This window comes from Anguilla rostrata, chromosome 16, assembly GCF_018555375.3.
Source record: "Anguilla rostrata isolate EN2019 chromosome 16, ASM1855537v3, whole genome shotgun sequence".
Classification (NCBI taxonomy): Eukaryota; Metazoa; Chordata; class Actinopteri; order Anguilliformes; family Anguillidae; genus Anguilla; species Anguilla rostrata.
The window spans coordinates 19,678,216-19,695,227 of NC_057948.1; the positions used below are offsets into that span (position 1 = coordinate 19,678,216).

General features: G+C 42.3%; 2 protein-coding genes across 4 annotated transcripts; one reads left to right on the plus strand and one right to left on the minus strand.

The window, feature by feature from the left end:
- Positions 1–140: 140 nt before the first annotated feature.
- Positions 141–8,117, minus strand: hacd3 (3-hydroxyacyl-CoA dehydratase 3). Its single transcript, XM_064313702.1, has 11 exons — positions 7,900–8,117; positions 6,259–6,301; positions 6,059–6,132; positions 5,318–5,482; positions 4,907–4,955; positions 4,429–4,539; positions 3,463–3,590; positions 3,079–3,191; positions 2,362–2,468; positions 2,108–2,239; positions 141–1,981 (listed from the first exon to the last, which is right to left on the minus strand). The coding sequence occupies exons 1-11, from the start codon at positions 7,978–7,980 to the stop codon at positions 1,905–1,907; spliced, it is 1,080 nt and encodes a 359-aa protein (XP_064169772.1). The 5' UTR covers positions 7,981–8,117; the 3' UTR covers positions 141–1,904.
- An 830-nt stretch (positions 8,118–8,947) lies between these two features.
- On the plus strand, positions 8,948–16,611 carry ppcdc (phosphopantothenoylcysteine decarboxylase). 3 transcript variants are annotated; one of them, XM_064313704.1, is made up of 5 exons: positions 8,948–9,307; positions 12,057–12,152; positions 12,574–12,702; positions 13,292–13,460; positions 13,819–15,071. In XM_064313704.1, exons 1-5 carry the CDS (start codon positions 9,164–9,166, stop codon positions 13,920–13,922), a joined length of 642 nt encoding a protein of 213 aa, XP_064169774.1. In that variant the 5' UTR covers positions 8,948–9,163; the 3' UTR covers positions 13,923–15,071. The 3 variants fall into 3 exon arrangements, with proteins under 3 accessions (XP_064169774.1, XP_064169773.1, XP_064169775.1); XM_064313703.1 differs by lacking the exon at positions 13,819–15,071 and adding an exon at positions 15,478–16,611 and having other exon boundaries at positions 8,951–9,307; XM_064313705.1 differs by lacking the exons at positions 8,948–9,307; positions 13,819–15,071 and adding exons at positions 9,551–9,626; positions 15,478–16,611.
- The last annotated feature ends 401 nt before the right edge of the window (positions 16,612–17,012 follow it).

Genomic DNA, 17,012 nt, shown 5'->3' on the forward strand with positions numbered 1-17,012 from the left:
TTAAGTTACTTGGTTCTCCGAGTGCCAAGTATTGAAAACAATTCATGTGATATAATTAAAAATGTCAAAAACATTCTGGTAGTACAAATTCAGTAACATTAGCAACATTCGCATTAACAAATTCAGTAACACAAGACAAGTTCTTCATCAAATGTTTATTTCTTTGCCAGTAATACAATAATCTTCAAACCATTTGTGCCATTCAGTTATCGTCTGCCATCATATACTGGTGTAAAGACATGAAACAAGGTTCCAGTGTTTTCTTCAGTCTTGTTTAAAATGCCTGCTTTCCCTGAGGTTCCTGGTAACCTGCCCTTTATTATTATTACTAGGGTACATTCAGGGAGAAATCTGTCCAGGGATTGGTGTTTGACAGGAAGTGATTCCGCCCGATCAGCCGGATGGGGAAGTTCCCTGCTCCCACAACTGAAATAAACCGTCCCGACACACGCATCATTGTCGGCACACACTGTAGAAACGAGAGGCTGAAATGTACAGTTAAGACTGCCTATACTTTGGTCCTGCCTCACTGGAAAGCAATTGAAAACTCCATGATGGTTTGCTTCAAAACTGCCTTGGGTTGACGTGCATGTACGGAATGTGTTCAATGTCATTTTCCAAGCGCTGCCTCTATCATTCAAGGAGAGATAAGGGAAATGGATTCAAGCAACTGGTAACATAATGTTTCGGAACAGATGCAATGGCCAACACAGTAATAGATCAAACCATATATGTTCTTCACAAGTTTTCAGAGAAAAAATAGTGCAATGCTTAACAAATAACAATAATTCAAAAATAAAAAACAGTTCAACCAAAAACAACATTTAGTCAGTACCCCAGTAAGGATAGTACTGGTAAGCACCGTTAACTGAATAACTCAAAAGTTAATATGTTAAGTTAATTACCATTGGTTTTTTATGGTATTGCTTGCTATGAGGCCTTCCACTAAGAAAAAACCAGGTTGCGCATAGGGGTGTAACGATACATCGATCCAGATTGCTTCTTGCTTATCAGATCGTTTTGGATTATATTGTAGCAGAATTTGTGATATTGCCAAATATCGAACCTTGCCTTAAGAATCAAAATCGTATCCTGTTGTGGTGAAAGCTGAGATTTACACCCCTAGTTGTGTGCATAAGCCCTGTGCCATGTCTTAATGCTCCTCTACACCTGTCCTTTCCCCTGCTCTCCTTACTGAGTGATCCCAGAGCCTAACGAAATTTGCTTTAGGGCAATATAGAATACTGTCATGTTTGTAATATCAGGCATTGACATCTTTACTGTAGATCTGAGCCTGTTTCAACTAAAATCATAGTTGGAAAAAAAAATCCGAAAGTAAAATGACAATGCAATGCTTAAAAATATTTTTACCGTATCCCTTCATTTAAAGTACCGCATTTGTTTTGTGAATGAGAGGAAGTCTTTTACTAGAGTACGCTCCTTGTGTGACTCATAGGGGCATGATGACATGATGGGGGGGGGGGGGGGCTGTACAACCCACAATGTTGCGAAGGCTGTAGGTTACAGTGGAACAGGAGCAGGACAGGGGGTGCAGACAGCAGCTGCAGTACAAGGTGAGGTGAGCCCACTAAGCTACATTTTGAATAGAGTAGCATGTTGTGCTTAAATGAGGGAGACTTGTGGTACTTTACAGCCTCCTCTATCAGTATCTAGCAAATATTTTTTTCATATTTTGACTCATGCACAGAGATGTTTAAAAAAAAAAAAAAAAAAGAATGCACTTGTGTTGGCTTTTAAGAGGAGGTCCTATGATATCTGAGTGCGCTACAGTGGGGGTGGGGTCAGGGTACAAGCTGGAGAAGGGTAATGATTGCTGTGTTGACAAAGGGAAGGCAGCCAGCAGTGGAAAGGGACCTCCTGGTGATCTGAGGATGCTGGGCTTCTCAGTTGGCCTTTCTCTTCTTGGAGCGGAATCGTCGTCGCCTCTGCTTGTAGAGATGGCGGAAGTTGACGAAGAGGCCTGGGAAGAGAGATAAAGGAAACCATTGGAACTGGGTCAAAAAAAAGAGAGCTAACGGTGTCTAACCAAGAAGCACAAGATTAGTTTAGTGAATGTTTGGGGTGGGTTCCCCCATTTGGAACTCACCCAGGAACATGAGCACCAGGTAGATCTGCAGGATGTAGGAGAAGCTGAGGGACTGGCCTAAGGCTTTGGGCAGAGGAATGCTGTACAGACGCGTCTCGTCGAAAATAGGCAGAGACTGGATAACGGCCACCGCTGCAGTACAGCAAAGGAGACGAGTTTCAGATGCTGTCATCGGTATAATCGCCATCACCTGCACATTTCAGTCCACTTGTGTTGAAGCAAATGTATCCAGGAGCACTAAAGGGCTCACTCACCCTCTGCCAGCACTCCCAGTGGGTACAGGGGCATCCAGATGGTGTACCTCAGCCAGGTGAGCATCTTCCACTGTGTGTCAATGCAGGCAAGCATGTAGTATGGGTACCTGGAGGTGAGGGGAGACAAAAGGACTGTAGTTGAGTTCCTGCAACTCATTCGTGCAAAATAGCAACACATCCATTCTGGAGTCCTACACCATCTTCCTTCGATGGAGCATGAGGGCTTCTCCATTTTACAGAGCTCTTTAGAGGTATTTGCCCCCTTCCTAATTTATCTATTTCTGCTTATTTGTTACACTGAATGGTTTCATATCAAATACTTTTTCATGGCACTGTAACCGTGAGGTTGTCTGAGGTCATCTACAGTGTAAATGTGTTCTGGATAACTAGTCGCTGCATGCGATTACTGCTCCACAGCAGTGTTGGCAACAGTAGAGTCCTGTTTGTGGTGCTGCTTAGCTGTGGCTCGGCAGGCCTAGCTGTGATGACGGGATATCCTGTGAACAGAGCTCTGTACAGTGATCTACCGAGATGAAACTATACTACCCTTAATTCCGTTATCTGACGACACCATCAGATAATCACAATTTCCTCCAGATTTGCTGTTGCACAGTGGTTTTCTAGACTCACCAACGCCATTATGCTTTACACGCTCAGAAGAAAAATCCTGTACTGGAGCTTCTCTGGCATGAACTGGACTGGAAGAGGACGACTCACCTGAAGATCTCAATGATGCTCCACAGGTAGAATACGAAGAACACCACAGCCTTGTTCTGCATCTCCTCCAGGCTCCCAAAGATGACGAAGAGGATGACGTTTCTCCCCACCACCTTTCCAGATGCCACACGGAGAGAACAGCACAACATAAACGGCTTGTGTTTATGAACTTCAGAGGTGAATGTTAAGTGTGTCGGACTCGTAATGGGTTCAAGGTTAGCTTGACAAAGAGCAGGATCCTAGCTAAAGCTAGCATTGCTTTGGCTTTTCTGTGACTTATTATTGGACTCCGCCCCACACCTCAGATGAAAGATGAGGGGTGGTCTTTGAGAGCAGCCGGTTCAATCTCTGCTTTGTGCACAGTATTTTAAAGGTGGACTTTACCTGAATTAGGGCAGGGATGACCCCAGTCTTGACCAGGCCCAAGGCAGGGTTAATCACTTCTGCCACAGCCAATATCTGACAAAAGTACATCATGTCAGCAATGGTGTGGAATGTGTCGTAGAAGGAATCTGAGAGATGAGAAAGATGAAATTTGTATTTCCTATTAGCGTTTCTGTAGAATACCGTAAACATATTTTCAGCACAAACTCATCTACACAGGCTAAACCACATCCTCTTAAAGCATTTCCACCTAATGTAGACACATGACTATAAATTGCTGTGGCAGCATCCACTGTTGTAAAACATTTGAATGCTGCGTTTGAATTCCGTGTCAAAGCACGGATCATAGCTACTTCCATTTTCCTTTTCTGATAAAGAAAAATCTGTCACCTGCAAAACATTTCACAAGGGGGAAAATGCACTTTTGATGTTCTGATTTGTACAGTCACTTTTATGAAGGTGTACGTTTAGCTGGGTCAGATGGTCACCTCCCTAATCTCCACATTTAAAGTACTAATTATACATAACAGGTAATAATACTTTATCTTTTTTGTTATGCCTTTCCCCATTTTCTTCCTAATTTCAAATGATCAGTGCGAATAGCGACAACCCCTTATCACTTTGAGAGATCTTAGCCAAGCATGTGCTTTCCTCCAAAAAATGTGATGTCAGTTGCCATTTCGTATCAGACAGCACTTTGCAAGTCAGGCTTGCGCAGACATGAGGTGGGGGAACATGGTTTAATCTATGTGTGAGCTAGCACTGGAGTACACATATTTAGCTAACTGAGCCAGGGTAATTGGTGGATATAAAAACCTTCATATACACTGGCCCCCCAGGAGTGGAGCTGCCCAACCCTGTCCTAAAGTTAGGAGGTGGAGAGGAAGGAATGATTGCAGGTGATGACCACCTAGTTACTACTGAGAACCTTTGGTAAAGATCTGCATGTTAACATTGACCCCTCACCTTCCTGCAGTATGAAGAGGCGCACAGTCATGTTGACAAAGATCCAAGAGAAGCCCAGGAACTGAACCAGGTTGTACATAAACAGATAGCCCTTCTTCAGGTTCAGGAATGCTGGAGGAGAAACGACTGAAATTATTGTGCAAATCGGACCCAGTCACAAGGAGAAAGGTTTCACTAGCATTTCAAAAACATTGTTTGACAGCAAAGTTAATGTCATGTTTGAGGTGCCGCACTCACACTGTTCTCTCCCTCTCAACCACAGTCCAAATACTGGGTGGGGCAGGCAGATTGGGGCACAGAGGCCTGCCCCACTCAGCCCCAGCCCCAGCGCCTGTGAGCACTTCTCTAAATATCCACAATGCATAACAACACGGCAGTTTGAACCTTACTTCCTGCAGCTAACGCTGTACATAAACTGCTGTAAATCACCGGAGCCAAATCAAACAAATATCAGCTCAGATATGGGGAGAGTACTTACGATCTTTAGGAATCCTTGACTCGATGCTGACCTTGTTTATTTTCTCCTCCTTTTAGACAAACAGAAAGACGCACACACATAGTGAAGCAGAAGCAGCACACGATTACATCTACACACTTAAAAAAGCTACGTAAAAGCTACCAAGTCAACTCAATTTGACTTTTTCAGACTGATTTATAAGAGGGTTGCTTCATAGTTGTATTATGGTTTCTGAGTCTACTAAACTCATGCTCCAAAGTCAAAAAGCACACAGGCCTTAGCAACATTTTGCAGTGCATATTTTACACCAATAATAACTAAGATCTGAGAAAGTCAATACAGCAATCAGTTTGGCATTATATCTGCGTGTGAGATAAACTAGTACTTGGCTCTGCTTCCTGCTTGTTGAGACAAACACAAAAACGTCCTTACTTTAGCACGAAGCTCCATCTCGGCGTCAGACTCATCCAGCCAGCGGTCAAAGTCTGGGGCCAGGAAGACTGGCTTGCGCTCCTGCATCGTCAACCTGTCCCACCAGGAACACTCTTGCTTTTTAACTGTAATGTTCACCTGGCGCTGTGTGGACTTATGAGTTACCTGTGTGCCAGCACACACAAATGAGACGCAGTTATACTCACGCACAAGGAAAGACATGCAGTTGTTAAAGGACACAGTCAGAGTAATTTTATATTTTTCTTATTGTCAACTTATCCTATGAAAAGACCAAGACCTCCAATGCTTCTATCAACACTTTCTGATGTTCTCCTACCACATTTACAGCTCAACCAGGAAGCCATTCATTCAAACTGCACTAAAATCAATAAATACAGCTTAGGAAGTCATATGTTTATTCTCAGAAAACAACCAATAATCACAAAAAAACCATCTGGTGTTGGCTAGAAGAACAACACTTGTTGGCAGGATAAATTCATTCTAGGTTTCAGTCTTTTCATAAGATATGTTGATCAAAAATATAAAAATACGCTGGCCTTATCCTTTAAATGTAACGCACATGCACATGCGTACACAGGCATGCATAAAGATACAGATGCTCAAATATAAAATACAAATGTAAAGAGCTTCCCTCTTTCACACAAACATTCTCAAACACAGTTTTAAAACAATATTGTAGTTGTATGCATTCATTCTGATAGGAGGTTAATTAGCCTGTACCTCTGGCTTCACTGGCTCCAGAAACTCCAAGCTGAACTCATACTCATTGTCTCCTTTTGCACCATGACCCTGGGCTAAAACACACAGAAAAAGCAAAAGCAAACATCTCAGGGCTTTATACTATAAAGTGGTCTGAAGGGGTTTGATGTAGAAACCCAATGCTGACAGATGGCCTCCCCATAGCAAGCATCAGAACTTACCTTTAAAGTAAAGGACATTGTCCTGTATGCTAAGGTCGAGATTCTGTCAAAGAGAGAGAAGGAGAGGAAGCAAATCTGCTATAAATATGACCAGTAACAAATGAAGCAAACAGCACAGTCACTCTGCAACTTCTAGCTACACTCCCTCCGCTGTTACTTCCTTTTTCTGCACTTGCAACATTGTGATAGGATCATGCAATTGCACATGCAAAAGTGCACTGTAAATCCATTTAGCTACAGAAACCAACTTGTTCTGAAACTTTATTGAGATCAGTGCAATTGCAGGTAGCTAACCTGTGCAGAACTCTGCTAGACATTAGGAGCATCACTGTCTCACACTCTCACAAAGAGGAAGTTTCACTGCAGCTATCCACAGCACAAGCCCCTGTGCCATGTGAGCAGCAGCGATTGCCATGGAAACCAAAACTTGACGGTTCTTTTTTAGTCAGCCTCAAAAATGTGTGAAGCTCCCACTTTAGAACAGTGAGTACTGGAATGAGACTGCTCTATGAAGAAATAAGCCTTACAATGCACAAAACATCTACTCATTTATCATCATACTATTTATTATATAATCTACATTTACAAGAGCTACTATGTGGTTTTTTATTTTTCAGGAGAATTTAAATGCCACGCACAATACTGTTTGCCACATTTGTCCGAGTTGGAACACAATGGTAAAAATGTGCTCGCCCCATTGCACAAGGCTTTGAACAACTAGGAATCTGATAATTCAATGCAACCAGCAGACCGCTCCAAGGTAAATTTGACCTGGCTGTTTGTTAAAACATACCATTGTGCCTTCAAGGCAGGTATTTACATGAAACTTGCATAAAAGCAGGTGTAACATCTGTTCTGTAGCAAACCAATACCCCCATTGTTCCACAGGGCTCTTGTATCCTGACTTCATGAAAAAGTGTTTGTATATGGAAATGTATGTCCAACACACTAATGACCAGTTTGAAATAAGAAGTTGGTTTACAAAATAGTAGTAAAACATCCCTTTAATGAATTAATCATAACTTGACTCAATCCAACAAGTGTAACTGATCATAAATAATACATGCCTTGGGATTTTGACAAGCCAGGTGGCTAACCATGCAGGTTCGAACTCTGACCTACAATACACTGACACCCTGCCTGTTACTCGATCCTGAAAATGTGTTTGAAGAGGCTTACTGAGCAACACAAAGGAGTACATTTTGAACGTGTGCATCAAAAATGTTGTATATGGTGTAGTCATCCAGCTAGCTATAAATTTGCCTGACACCAATAAGAATACGGCCTTTGTCCCCAGCGAGATGCCCAGCTGGGTGATTAGCTAGCTAGCCAACACACTTGTTAAGTAATGCTTTAGCATTTATTGGCCATCTAAATACCAAACAAGCCTGCTGTTGCATACATAACTTGCAACTGAACTATGTACGTCTGCACTTAAATGATAAAATAATTCAAACAACGCCGCCATCATCATCACGAAATGAATAGCTATCTAGCTAGCTACCAAGCTAATGGGAGTTCACGGACATACGTTAATGTGGAGCAAGAAACCAATATTGCATTGCCTCCTCGCCCGGATTAACAGCTATCTAGCAAGTCATTTGCGACTCGGCTTTTGACAGGTCTTCGTCAGACACTTACCTGAGCGTCACTCAGCTCCACTCGCAGGTAAATTTCGCTATGCCGCTGAGCCCAATACACGTGTGGTGTTAGGGTCTGCATTTTAACGGAATGCAGCCACAGACAGTAGTTTTCAGTGAAGATCAAGAATGAACGTGGTCCTTGATAACATAACGCAGGCTTCGGCGGAAGCGGTATTCCAGGGATTCGCTGTCAGTTGCCCAGAACATTCCGCACGCCCGGCGTGCGCGCTCCAGTAAACTCAAGACGGGCTCGTGCACGTCTCGTTACAGTTTTTAGTGGTTGTGGCATGCAAGTGGTGTTGATTATGGCAAGCCGTTAGCTTTAATTCATACGAATTGAAAAGATTTTTGTCGACACAGTAAATTGGATATTATCTTACATGTACTGGTGGATCTCACATCTATACACAGGAGCATTCCATTGTGTTCAGCCAAGCTTGTGCAAACACTACCGTAATCGTGATGCATTAATTCGACGGATGCCTTTGGGCCCGTTTTGTTTCAGCCTTAATTGCAACCTTTGAATTGCTACGAGCTGTTCATAGCTGTTATTAAAACACTTTTAATGCTAATTAAGAGATGATTTATCCTCCTAATGCTACATTATGTTTATACCGTCAATAATAAATATATCATATTGACAACTCGGGGCTTGAACAGTCGGACCAAATAATGCTTTAATTTTCTGTAATGCCTTATATGCCAAACAATGAGTAAAGTCACACGTTTTAATTGATTATATTATAGACTGACAGGACCTGGTGATAGCAGGCAGCAGTGGCTGCAGCAAGTGTGGACACCAGAAACAACCATTTGTGAAAATTTAAGACTTCAGAGAAAGTGGCAACAGACCAAATCAGGATGAATATTAATTCGGATATATATTTGTTTAAATTATGCTTTTTTATTTGGTCACTAATCTTGTTATTAGTCGTACTACTGTGCATTTGATGGTCTTGCAAGTAGCTTACAGTAGCTTGGGGGCGCACCAGATTTCATGTTGTTTTGGTTGGTCACCTGTCTTGTGTGAGAGCCTCACGTGATATATCACGTGAATCGCGGTATATTTAGCTAGTAACACTTATGGTTTGACTGCGGAGTGCGAAGGATTTTAGTCAGGGTACCTCTCTGAATTATTACTATTAAAACCATAAGCTGACGTTTTCTCATTCTGATTCGTAAATATAAATATTCTTTCTTCAGTCAGTGTGGATTTTTTTTACAGTACGAACAAACCTATCCTGCTAGCTGTTAGGCGTAACATGCAGCCAAATGAAAGTGTTAAGTCAGATTTTAATTCCACAGCTTCCTCTGGTTCACAGTTTCGTGTTCTTGTTGGTGTAACCGGTAGTGTAGCAGCCTTAAAATTGCCTTTGTTGGTGGCGAGACTCCTTGAATTACCCGGGGTGAGTTACTACCTAGAAATCAATGTGATTTCTCCATGTGTCCCCATGCGCTGTCACCTGAAAATGTTCTTGCTAGTAGTTAGCTAGCTAACGTACCTTGCCGGCTGTCGTAATTCTTAAACTCGCTAGCTAACTTGATAGTCTAAATTGCTTACAGAATCTGATTCATTCCTTAAAGTCTAGCTAACTAGTCGAGCTAACTTTGGTGTATGAAGTTTGTTCTTCCCATTTTGTTTAGGGTAACGCCTATTAGCGAGCTATCCAGCTGTCGCTCAACATCCTGTTTTTAACCAATTCCGAACTCTAGTTTTGAAAAAAGGTACACACGAAGAAAAGGATGCACGTGTATGCTATACCCCATAGTTCGTTGGTTCAGTTATAAGTTGTACCTACCGAACAACAGTTGATATTTTCTTTTCGTGGCTAGGCTAGCATTAGCGTTTTGTAACCTTGGCTGAGAGGTGTAGTTCTTGCACTCGGCACCAGGAGGAACTAAAAAACCTAAAACGGCCTCTACTCTACAATAGCTTTGTTTTTCAAGTACCCACGTTTTTATCAGCGTATTGATGCAGCAGTCACCATGCATTTCCCAATCAAGACAACTGTTATTCACTAATGTACCCTTGAATACTGTGCACCACTGCAAGATGTCTGTCAAGCATTCCTAAATCAATATTTTATCATTCAGAACTGTAGCGAATAAACGTAATTTGACATTTGACATAAAGATGATTAACATTTTTTTCCTTAAGCAAATATATGGGAGGGAGTAAATATATTCCCATTGGCAGTAAATATTACCATTTGTTCTTGAGCTTGGGTGGAGCTGCCTGTTCAGGTTTCCATATTTGCATTCACGGTTTCCCCAGTTATTATCAGTGATATATTTTGGTTATCGCTTATACATGGGGGAAGGCGGTTGTTAATAGTAAAATAAGCATGAAATGTGTTTTGATACGCGCCTTTATGGTAAGACATACTATTTGTTGTATTAATACTGAAGTTTGCAGATGTAGGCCAGGCTGCAAATTATTTAAACAAACTTGTTTTTGTTTCGTAGTTTTAAAATTTCTTATGCGACACACATTTTCTATTAATTTCACAGAAAAGACTATCAAATTAAATGCTTTCAGTGAGGATAGGGTGGCTTACTCATTAGAGACCAGGAAAGGCAGAAAAAAATCTTGTTCATAAATAAAATATATAGCCTACCAAATAAAACTTCCTCTCACAGGGCTTCAGACCCAGTCGTCTACATGTCACACATTGTTAAAGGTATGGACAAATCTGTGACAAGACTGCAAGTAGTCTGATGGTATTATGGGAAAAGTCCAAGCCTTTTCAGAATATGGCGTTACAACCACACTTATAATAAGACCAGGTCAAAACCTAGTATATGGCAGGACCTAACACACTTCATCCGGCCGACCAATGGTGTAACTTTATAACTCAGCCAACCAATCATGTAACTTCATCACTCAGTCACAGACATTCGCGTTTGTAGGGCTGGCCCCGCTGTTGCGGTCCAGCCAAAAAGAAGTTGCTAATGCATCAGATATGGACACATTACTAAACATGACTCAGTTCCATATATGCCTGTTCCTTTTTTCTTCCCTAATAGATTGTTTTGATTTCAGTTCCATGGGTGGTACATCGGCCCTTGTGTGCAAATATGGAAAGATTAAAGGAACAGACTGCAGTTATTTGTTTGCCCTGATAAAGAATTCATTGTATTCCTCGGCGATGATATTTGGCCTTTTTTACTTGCATTTGCTGTTTGAGTTTGTAAATGTGCAATGCAGGGGACCCAGTTTATGTGGGGTGATGGGTTGGGCTAATTTTGTGTGGGTTTCCATGTATGAAAAGCAAATTATAAAAAGCAAAAGCCTATACATTGTAATGTAACTACCATTCTGCCATTAAAGTTATTTTTACAGTTTGAAAATTTTATCAATTCCAGTTAATGCTTGAATTTGTGCCAGTGAATTCTTTTAGCCCCTTTACTGAATATTCTCTATTTCTCGCTTTCTTGAAAACTGGGAATGCACTCTTTGTGGAGGGATCTAATGTCAAATGAAAAGTTACTTCCTGTATTTCTGATTCACAAAATATTTTGACTGAAAACATTGTGGAACTGTCCAGAGTGTATTCCTGCCTCTCACCAAATGCATGCTGCGGTAGAGATAGCACCTCCCGCGACTCTGACCAGGAATAAGCAGTTATAGATAATGGATGGATGGATTAAAACATTCTCTATTGTAGATCAGTGAAGGAGCTAGTCTTTTGCCATGGTGGATTTGTGGTGTTGGGTTGTGGGGAAAACCCACCCTTGCCTTGAATTAGAGGTGCACTCTATTCAGAAAAATACTTCACACTCCTTTCATTTCTTATAAGGGTCTTTGTTTTTGAAGAAAGAATGCACCTGCTGACAAAGTCAGCTCCGTACTATGAAAGCATTATTTGCTCAATTGCTATCTTTAGACCATGCCAGAGAGGCTGTACAACCGTGTGTGTCAGTACCAAGGACAGTGAACTCATTAGGTAGAAAAATTAACTGCATACTCCCTTTTTCTTTTGACTCAAAGCCTGCAGAAAGTGAGGATGTGTGATTTATTGGCACCTGACCTGATTTCTCAGCCAACCCTGTTCAGATGGAAAATAACAAGCTATGACAGAATAAAATGTATTAATACTATGGACATGATAACCATTCAGTGGTCATCTCATTTCCCCCCTCTCTCTCTTCAAGGTTGACGTCCAGGTGGTCGCCACTGACCACGCCACACACTTCTTCAGCCCTGAAGAGATCCCAGTCAGAATCTATAGTGACAAGGATGAGTGGCAGGTACAGTGAGAAATACATGGTAGCGCAGGAGCCTCCCGCTTTAGTCTATGAGAAATAAATGTTTGTCATGTGGGCACCAGCTTCATTGAAAATCACATTTCTGTTCACAGGCCTTCAGCTTCACTCCCTAAGGGCTACTGACATTTCTAGAGAAGATTTTTGCATGGCTAGCTAGATAAGTTAGAGTGAGGAGCAGGGCAATTCCTCATTTTATAATACCATGTGCTGCACAGCTGTGGGACACTAAAAGAGAGAAGTGGGCATGTTATGCTAAGATTGTTTTTGGAATATAAGCTTTATTTTTTTATTGCCTGTATCCCGTTTCAGCAATGACTCTTGTGGCTGTGCGGCCAGTCTTTCCCCCTCTGCTGGGAGTTGGCCTCACAGGTACTGTGGTTTTTACATGGCTCCTCCCTTACAGATGTGGAAGCGGCGCTCTGACCCGGTGCTTCACATCGAGCTGAGGCGCTGGGCTGACCTGCTCGTCATCGCCCCCCTGGACGCCAACACCCTGGGGAAGATCGCCAGTGGAATCTGTGACAATCTGCTGGTGAGTATCCAGCGGGACTGTGGGCTCACATTTCTACTTGGTCAATCAGATTTTTATTTCCAATTCAAACTACTGTTAGAATTTATGGTGACATAATGACACAGAGCATCTTGACTGCTGGTAAAAAAGCACAAATAATGTGATTCTCACTTAAAGGCACTTAATTAATTCTCTGGCCTGTGTAAGGTGTGCCTCCCTGCTGTGTCACGGCCTTCACAGAGAAGCAGCCACCCTGTTTTTCACTAACAGACATATTTAAGCCAGTACAGTGTGCTATTCCCTCACCACACCAGGGACTTTCACTGCTGCAAATATAAACCCTTTTGCATGTCTTGCATGTTTGTCTTGAACGAGTGCAGTTCCCACTCACAAATCTGAGGCCCCGTGCTGAGACACAGAGGCCCAGGAGCATAAAAAAGAGGCTTACTGAAAGAACACACATAAGTAAAGAGGGTAAATATGATTAGACTTCAGAAAGCATAATGGACCAGGCAGGTTTTTCATCCCTTCACCTCCCTAACACACATTAGCCTGCAGCACGTTTCCGGTGGTGACACGTTCCCTGTCTTTGCTTGTCTGCTTTCGACAGACCTGCGTGGTGCGGGCCTGGGACCTAACGCGCCCCCTGGTCTTCTGTCCCGCCATGAACACGGCCATGTGGCAGCACCCCATCACCGCGAAGCAGGTGGCCGTCCTCAAGGAGTTCGGCTACGTGGAGGTTCCCTGCATAGCCAAGAAGCTGGTGTGCGGAGATGAAGGTGTGTGGAGATGCGGACGGTGTCGCTCGCGACTGTGGCCAGCCGTGCGTTCTGAGCTAGGCTCCACTCCAATGGTGTTTTGAGAATGTCTGTAGGGCAGTCGCCACTTAACTGGGACACCAGTAGCAGTTAATTGACTGTAAGTGGGAAGCGGTTTTCTGCCGCAGTGCATCAGTTGAGATTGCGAGGGACCGCTTTGACTTCACCTCTCCCGTGTGAACCTATCAAGCCGCTGCCAGTCATGGCTGAGAGGGTGAAATGGCTGTTTCTGCCCCTCGAGGACAAAGTCCAGATCATAGAGGAGCTGGAGTCCTCCGGGGTTTCACAGACCAAAAGGTTTGGCGTGTCCATCTCGCAGGTGTCGCGGATCATGAGAGACAAAGCCAGGCTCCTGCTGCAGAGGAAGAGGAACTTCAACCAGCACCAGAGGCGGCAGAGATTCGCCAAGGAGAAGCACATTGACCACAAGCTCCTTGCGTGCGCACGGCAGCAGCTAGCTGAGGGCATCCAGGTACTCGTGCGTGACCCTCAAGCAAAGAGCCACCGAGCTGGCACAGGTGGAAGGGACTGCCTTCATGCTCCCTCCGACAGCTGAATCACCCGGTGGTGGGACCGGCACAATATCGCCAACTGGTGGAGGAAGAAGAAGAACCCTGAGCATGCCCGCTCCCCAGCGGCTGTGGACTGGAAGGCCACCGTCCTGCAGAACATTCTGGAGTCCTACAGCCCTGCTGGGGCTGAACCTGTCCAATTCCCATTCTAATTTGCAATGTCCAGTTATCTGCAACCGCAGACACGTGTATGTGGGAAGCTCAATGCCGAATTGGGAGAGTGTACACACTCAGAAACGTGGTGTTGCCGGTGTGCTTCTTTTCACAACACAAGCTACAGTGAAGTGCTCTTAGAGTGGAGTAGGGGGAAGACCTTTCATATGCACCTTTGATGTGCAGTTTGCAGGCGGCCAATCGATCAGCAGGGGCCACTGGAGAGAAAAGGAATGCAGACCCCTAACCGACTGAGCCCTCCCGTACCCTGGGCAATGGAATCACCAACTACAAATCACCCTCATTTACTCCTTTGTGTGAGCGTAATGTGTTCAAATAAATGTTACAGAAAAGGCTTCTTTCATTTCATTTCATTCACTCCAGAAGGTTAATAATGTCTCTCTGTGTTCATTATTCAAAGCCTCTACCCCTGTATTTCTGTGTACTATGATATTCTCTATTGTTTCTTCCCAAATTATTGGTACATATATTTTTCTGGCTATAATTTAATGTTAACTTATAGAGTTAAATTTTTTTTTAATGCAAAATGTGTTCTGTCTGGTGCTGTCCGTAGTCAGGATGAAAAGCAATCGGATACAGAGATTATAATACTAAAGTAATAACTAAACGATTATTTGTAATTATTCCACAAAAATAATGATTAGTAAATACCCTGCAGAGGGGATGCTTCAGAGCTAATTCCTAAACGATCACCTTTGACAAACACCACATTTAAGTGATGGAATAAAAACGTTTCCATATCTTTTCAGTATTAATGTTGGTTCTGTAAACAGTCACATTACACATTAAAGAGGCTTTGTCATTCCTTGGCAATTTTTTTATCAGCCATCTTTGTTGTGTTTCTAATTTATTGTCTTGAGGAAGTCTGTGAAATATTGCAAGGTTTGGTGTGTGAATTGTGACTTGTAATCTCACTTCTCCTCGATCCACCTGGAAAAGGGGATCGCTGGGGAAATTTTATCGCTTGAGTGTTAAATGAAACGGTTCATGTTGCTGGATAATCTTACCAATCAACAACAAGGTTGGATTAAACGCAAATATTGACCCACTATGCTAAGCACTAATCAAGGGCTACTTAGGAAGAATGAGAGATTGTGGTGTGGAGGCGCAGAGCGAGATCCGTGCCGATAATGAGCTACTTCATTGGCGGTGAACGTTGATTTGGGAGACTTGTCGGTTCGTAGCTCCTGCTTCCTTGCCGCCTCTCACTGCCGGCCTTTGTCTCCTCACAGGTAAAGGGGCCATGGCGGAGGTGTCTACAATTATAGACGTAGTGAAAGAATACCTTCCCAGGCCCTCCGTGTCTTCACAAATTACTGACACAAAGGACAGTGTGCTGGGGACTGCCTGACCTGACGTATGGAGATGTGTCCTTTCTCAATGTGCAATTATGAGGGGAATAAATGTGCTGAAAATGTGCTGAATTCCCCAAACATGTCCTGTAGAATAATTCTCATATTTTATTGTTTTATTTAAACTTGCCAAAACATACCCATTGTTATGAGAGATGTCTCATTTGACCTTTTTTGTAAATGAATTTTGCATGTTTTAAAAATTCTGTGTTTACCAAATTCAAACTGATCCTACATAAAGTAAGATGAATGTGGTTACTTAATACCTGGGGAGGCAATTTTAGAGTATACTGTAATCTCCCACATGCTCCACCTCAAAGGGACTAGAGGGGAGGCGGGTACATTAAAGTTCGTATAAACCTGTACAAATTAAAATAAGCATGGCAGCTGATGCAGTTTCAAACTGAATATGCAAATGAATTTATTCAGCAAATCATTCTGAAAAAATGGCAGTACTGCACTGTTAAAAAAGCGCTCATTAGGGTTCTGTCATTAAAGTGAATGTAATTAAAATGGATCCTTGTTTATCGGTATCTAAAACATCAGTCACATATGGCAGGGTTCCAGAGAGGTCAGTAGTCCTAGTGTGTGCAAAGTGAAAGTATGGATACTTTGTCTCTATTTTACTAGCATAAAAATAAGGTGGCTTTGAAATTGCCAGTATCATTTAAATGATACTACAGCAGAAATACTTGCGTTTTACTGTGCTTCGCTCCCAGATTTTATTGCCATATATATTTGACTTTCTGGAGCAGTGGCTAGGTGGCAGTAATGTTTCATTTAGTTCTTTTTTCAAAAGGTAGAAAATCCCGCTCAGCTCAGACTCAATGCTAAGGAGGATAGTTTATTCACCATCAAGGTAAATAGTAGTATTGTGAATAATACCTTGAATTGCATTTATTTGCTTTCCTTATGCCTGACAATGGATATCAACATGAACAGTTTACCAAAATATGTATTCAGTAAACTTTGTTTTTAGTTTGGTAATTTTTTAATAAATTGTCATTAATTTCACTTCTCTTTGCTAACTCACAATTTTTGGTGTCTTCGCTTAATGCACATTCTCTGTTAATACATAGTTGCATTTGTTCCTGGTTATGCCTGTTATTTAGCTGTAATTCTAAAAAAAAAAAAAACATTACAAGAAAAAGAACAACAACAATACAACCTTGTGAACAGGCTTGGCCCCGCCTGATATCAATTGCACAGTACCTGATCAACTTGTCCTGCGTGACCTCACCATTGATCTCTCGGTTTCAAAATTGTCCAGAAAATAAGTTAAAATTCAAGGTTGGGATCAGTTTGTTTAAGTGGAACTCAGAGTGGGCCCCCTAATGAGAGACAAAACCAAATGTCTTTGTCTGATTAGGTCCAGACCTTTTGCTTGAGTTGTGATTCAGGCATTGCTGTTCTCA

Bases quoted from the DNA above. Each gene is read 5' to 3' on its own strand.
- hacd3 (XM_064313702.1), bottom strand. From the start codon at position 7,980: ATGCAGACCCTAACACCACACGTGTATTGGGCTCAGCGGCATAGCGAA. The intron at 6,133-6,258 runs GTAAGTTCTGAT...TGTGTGTTTTAG, and splicing joins CAATGTCCTTTACTTTAAAG to CCCAGGGTCATGGTGCAAAA. The intron at 2,240-2,361 runs GTGAGTGAGCCC...GCTGTACTGCAG, and splicing joins ACTGGGAGTGCTGGCAGAGG to CGGTGGCCGTTATCCAGTCT.
- ppcdc (XM_064313703.1), top strand. From the start codon at position 9,164: ATGCAGCCAAATGAAAGTGTTAAGTCAGATTTTAATTCCACAGCTTCC. The intron at 9,308-12,056 runs GTGAGTTACTAC...TCTCTCTTCAAG, and splicing joins GACTCCTTGAATTACCCGGG to GTTGACGTCCAGGTGGTCGC. The intron at 13,461-15,477 runs GTGTGTGGAGAT...GTCTCCTCACAG, and splicing joins GCTGGTGTGCGGAGATGAAG to GTAAAGGGGCCATGGCGGAG.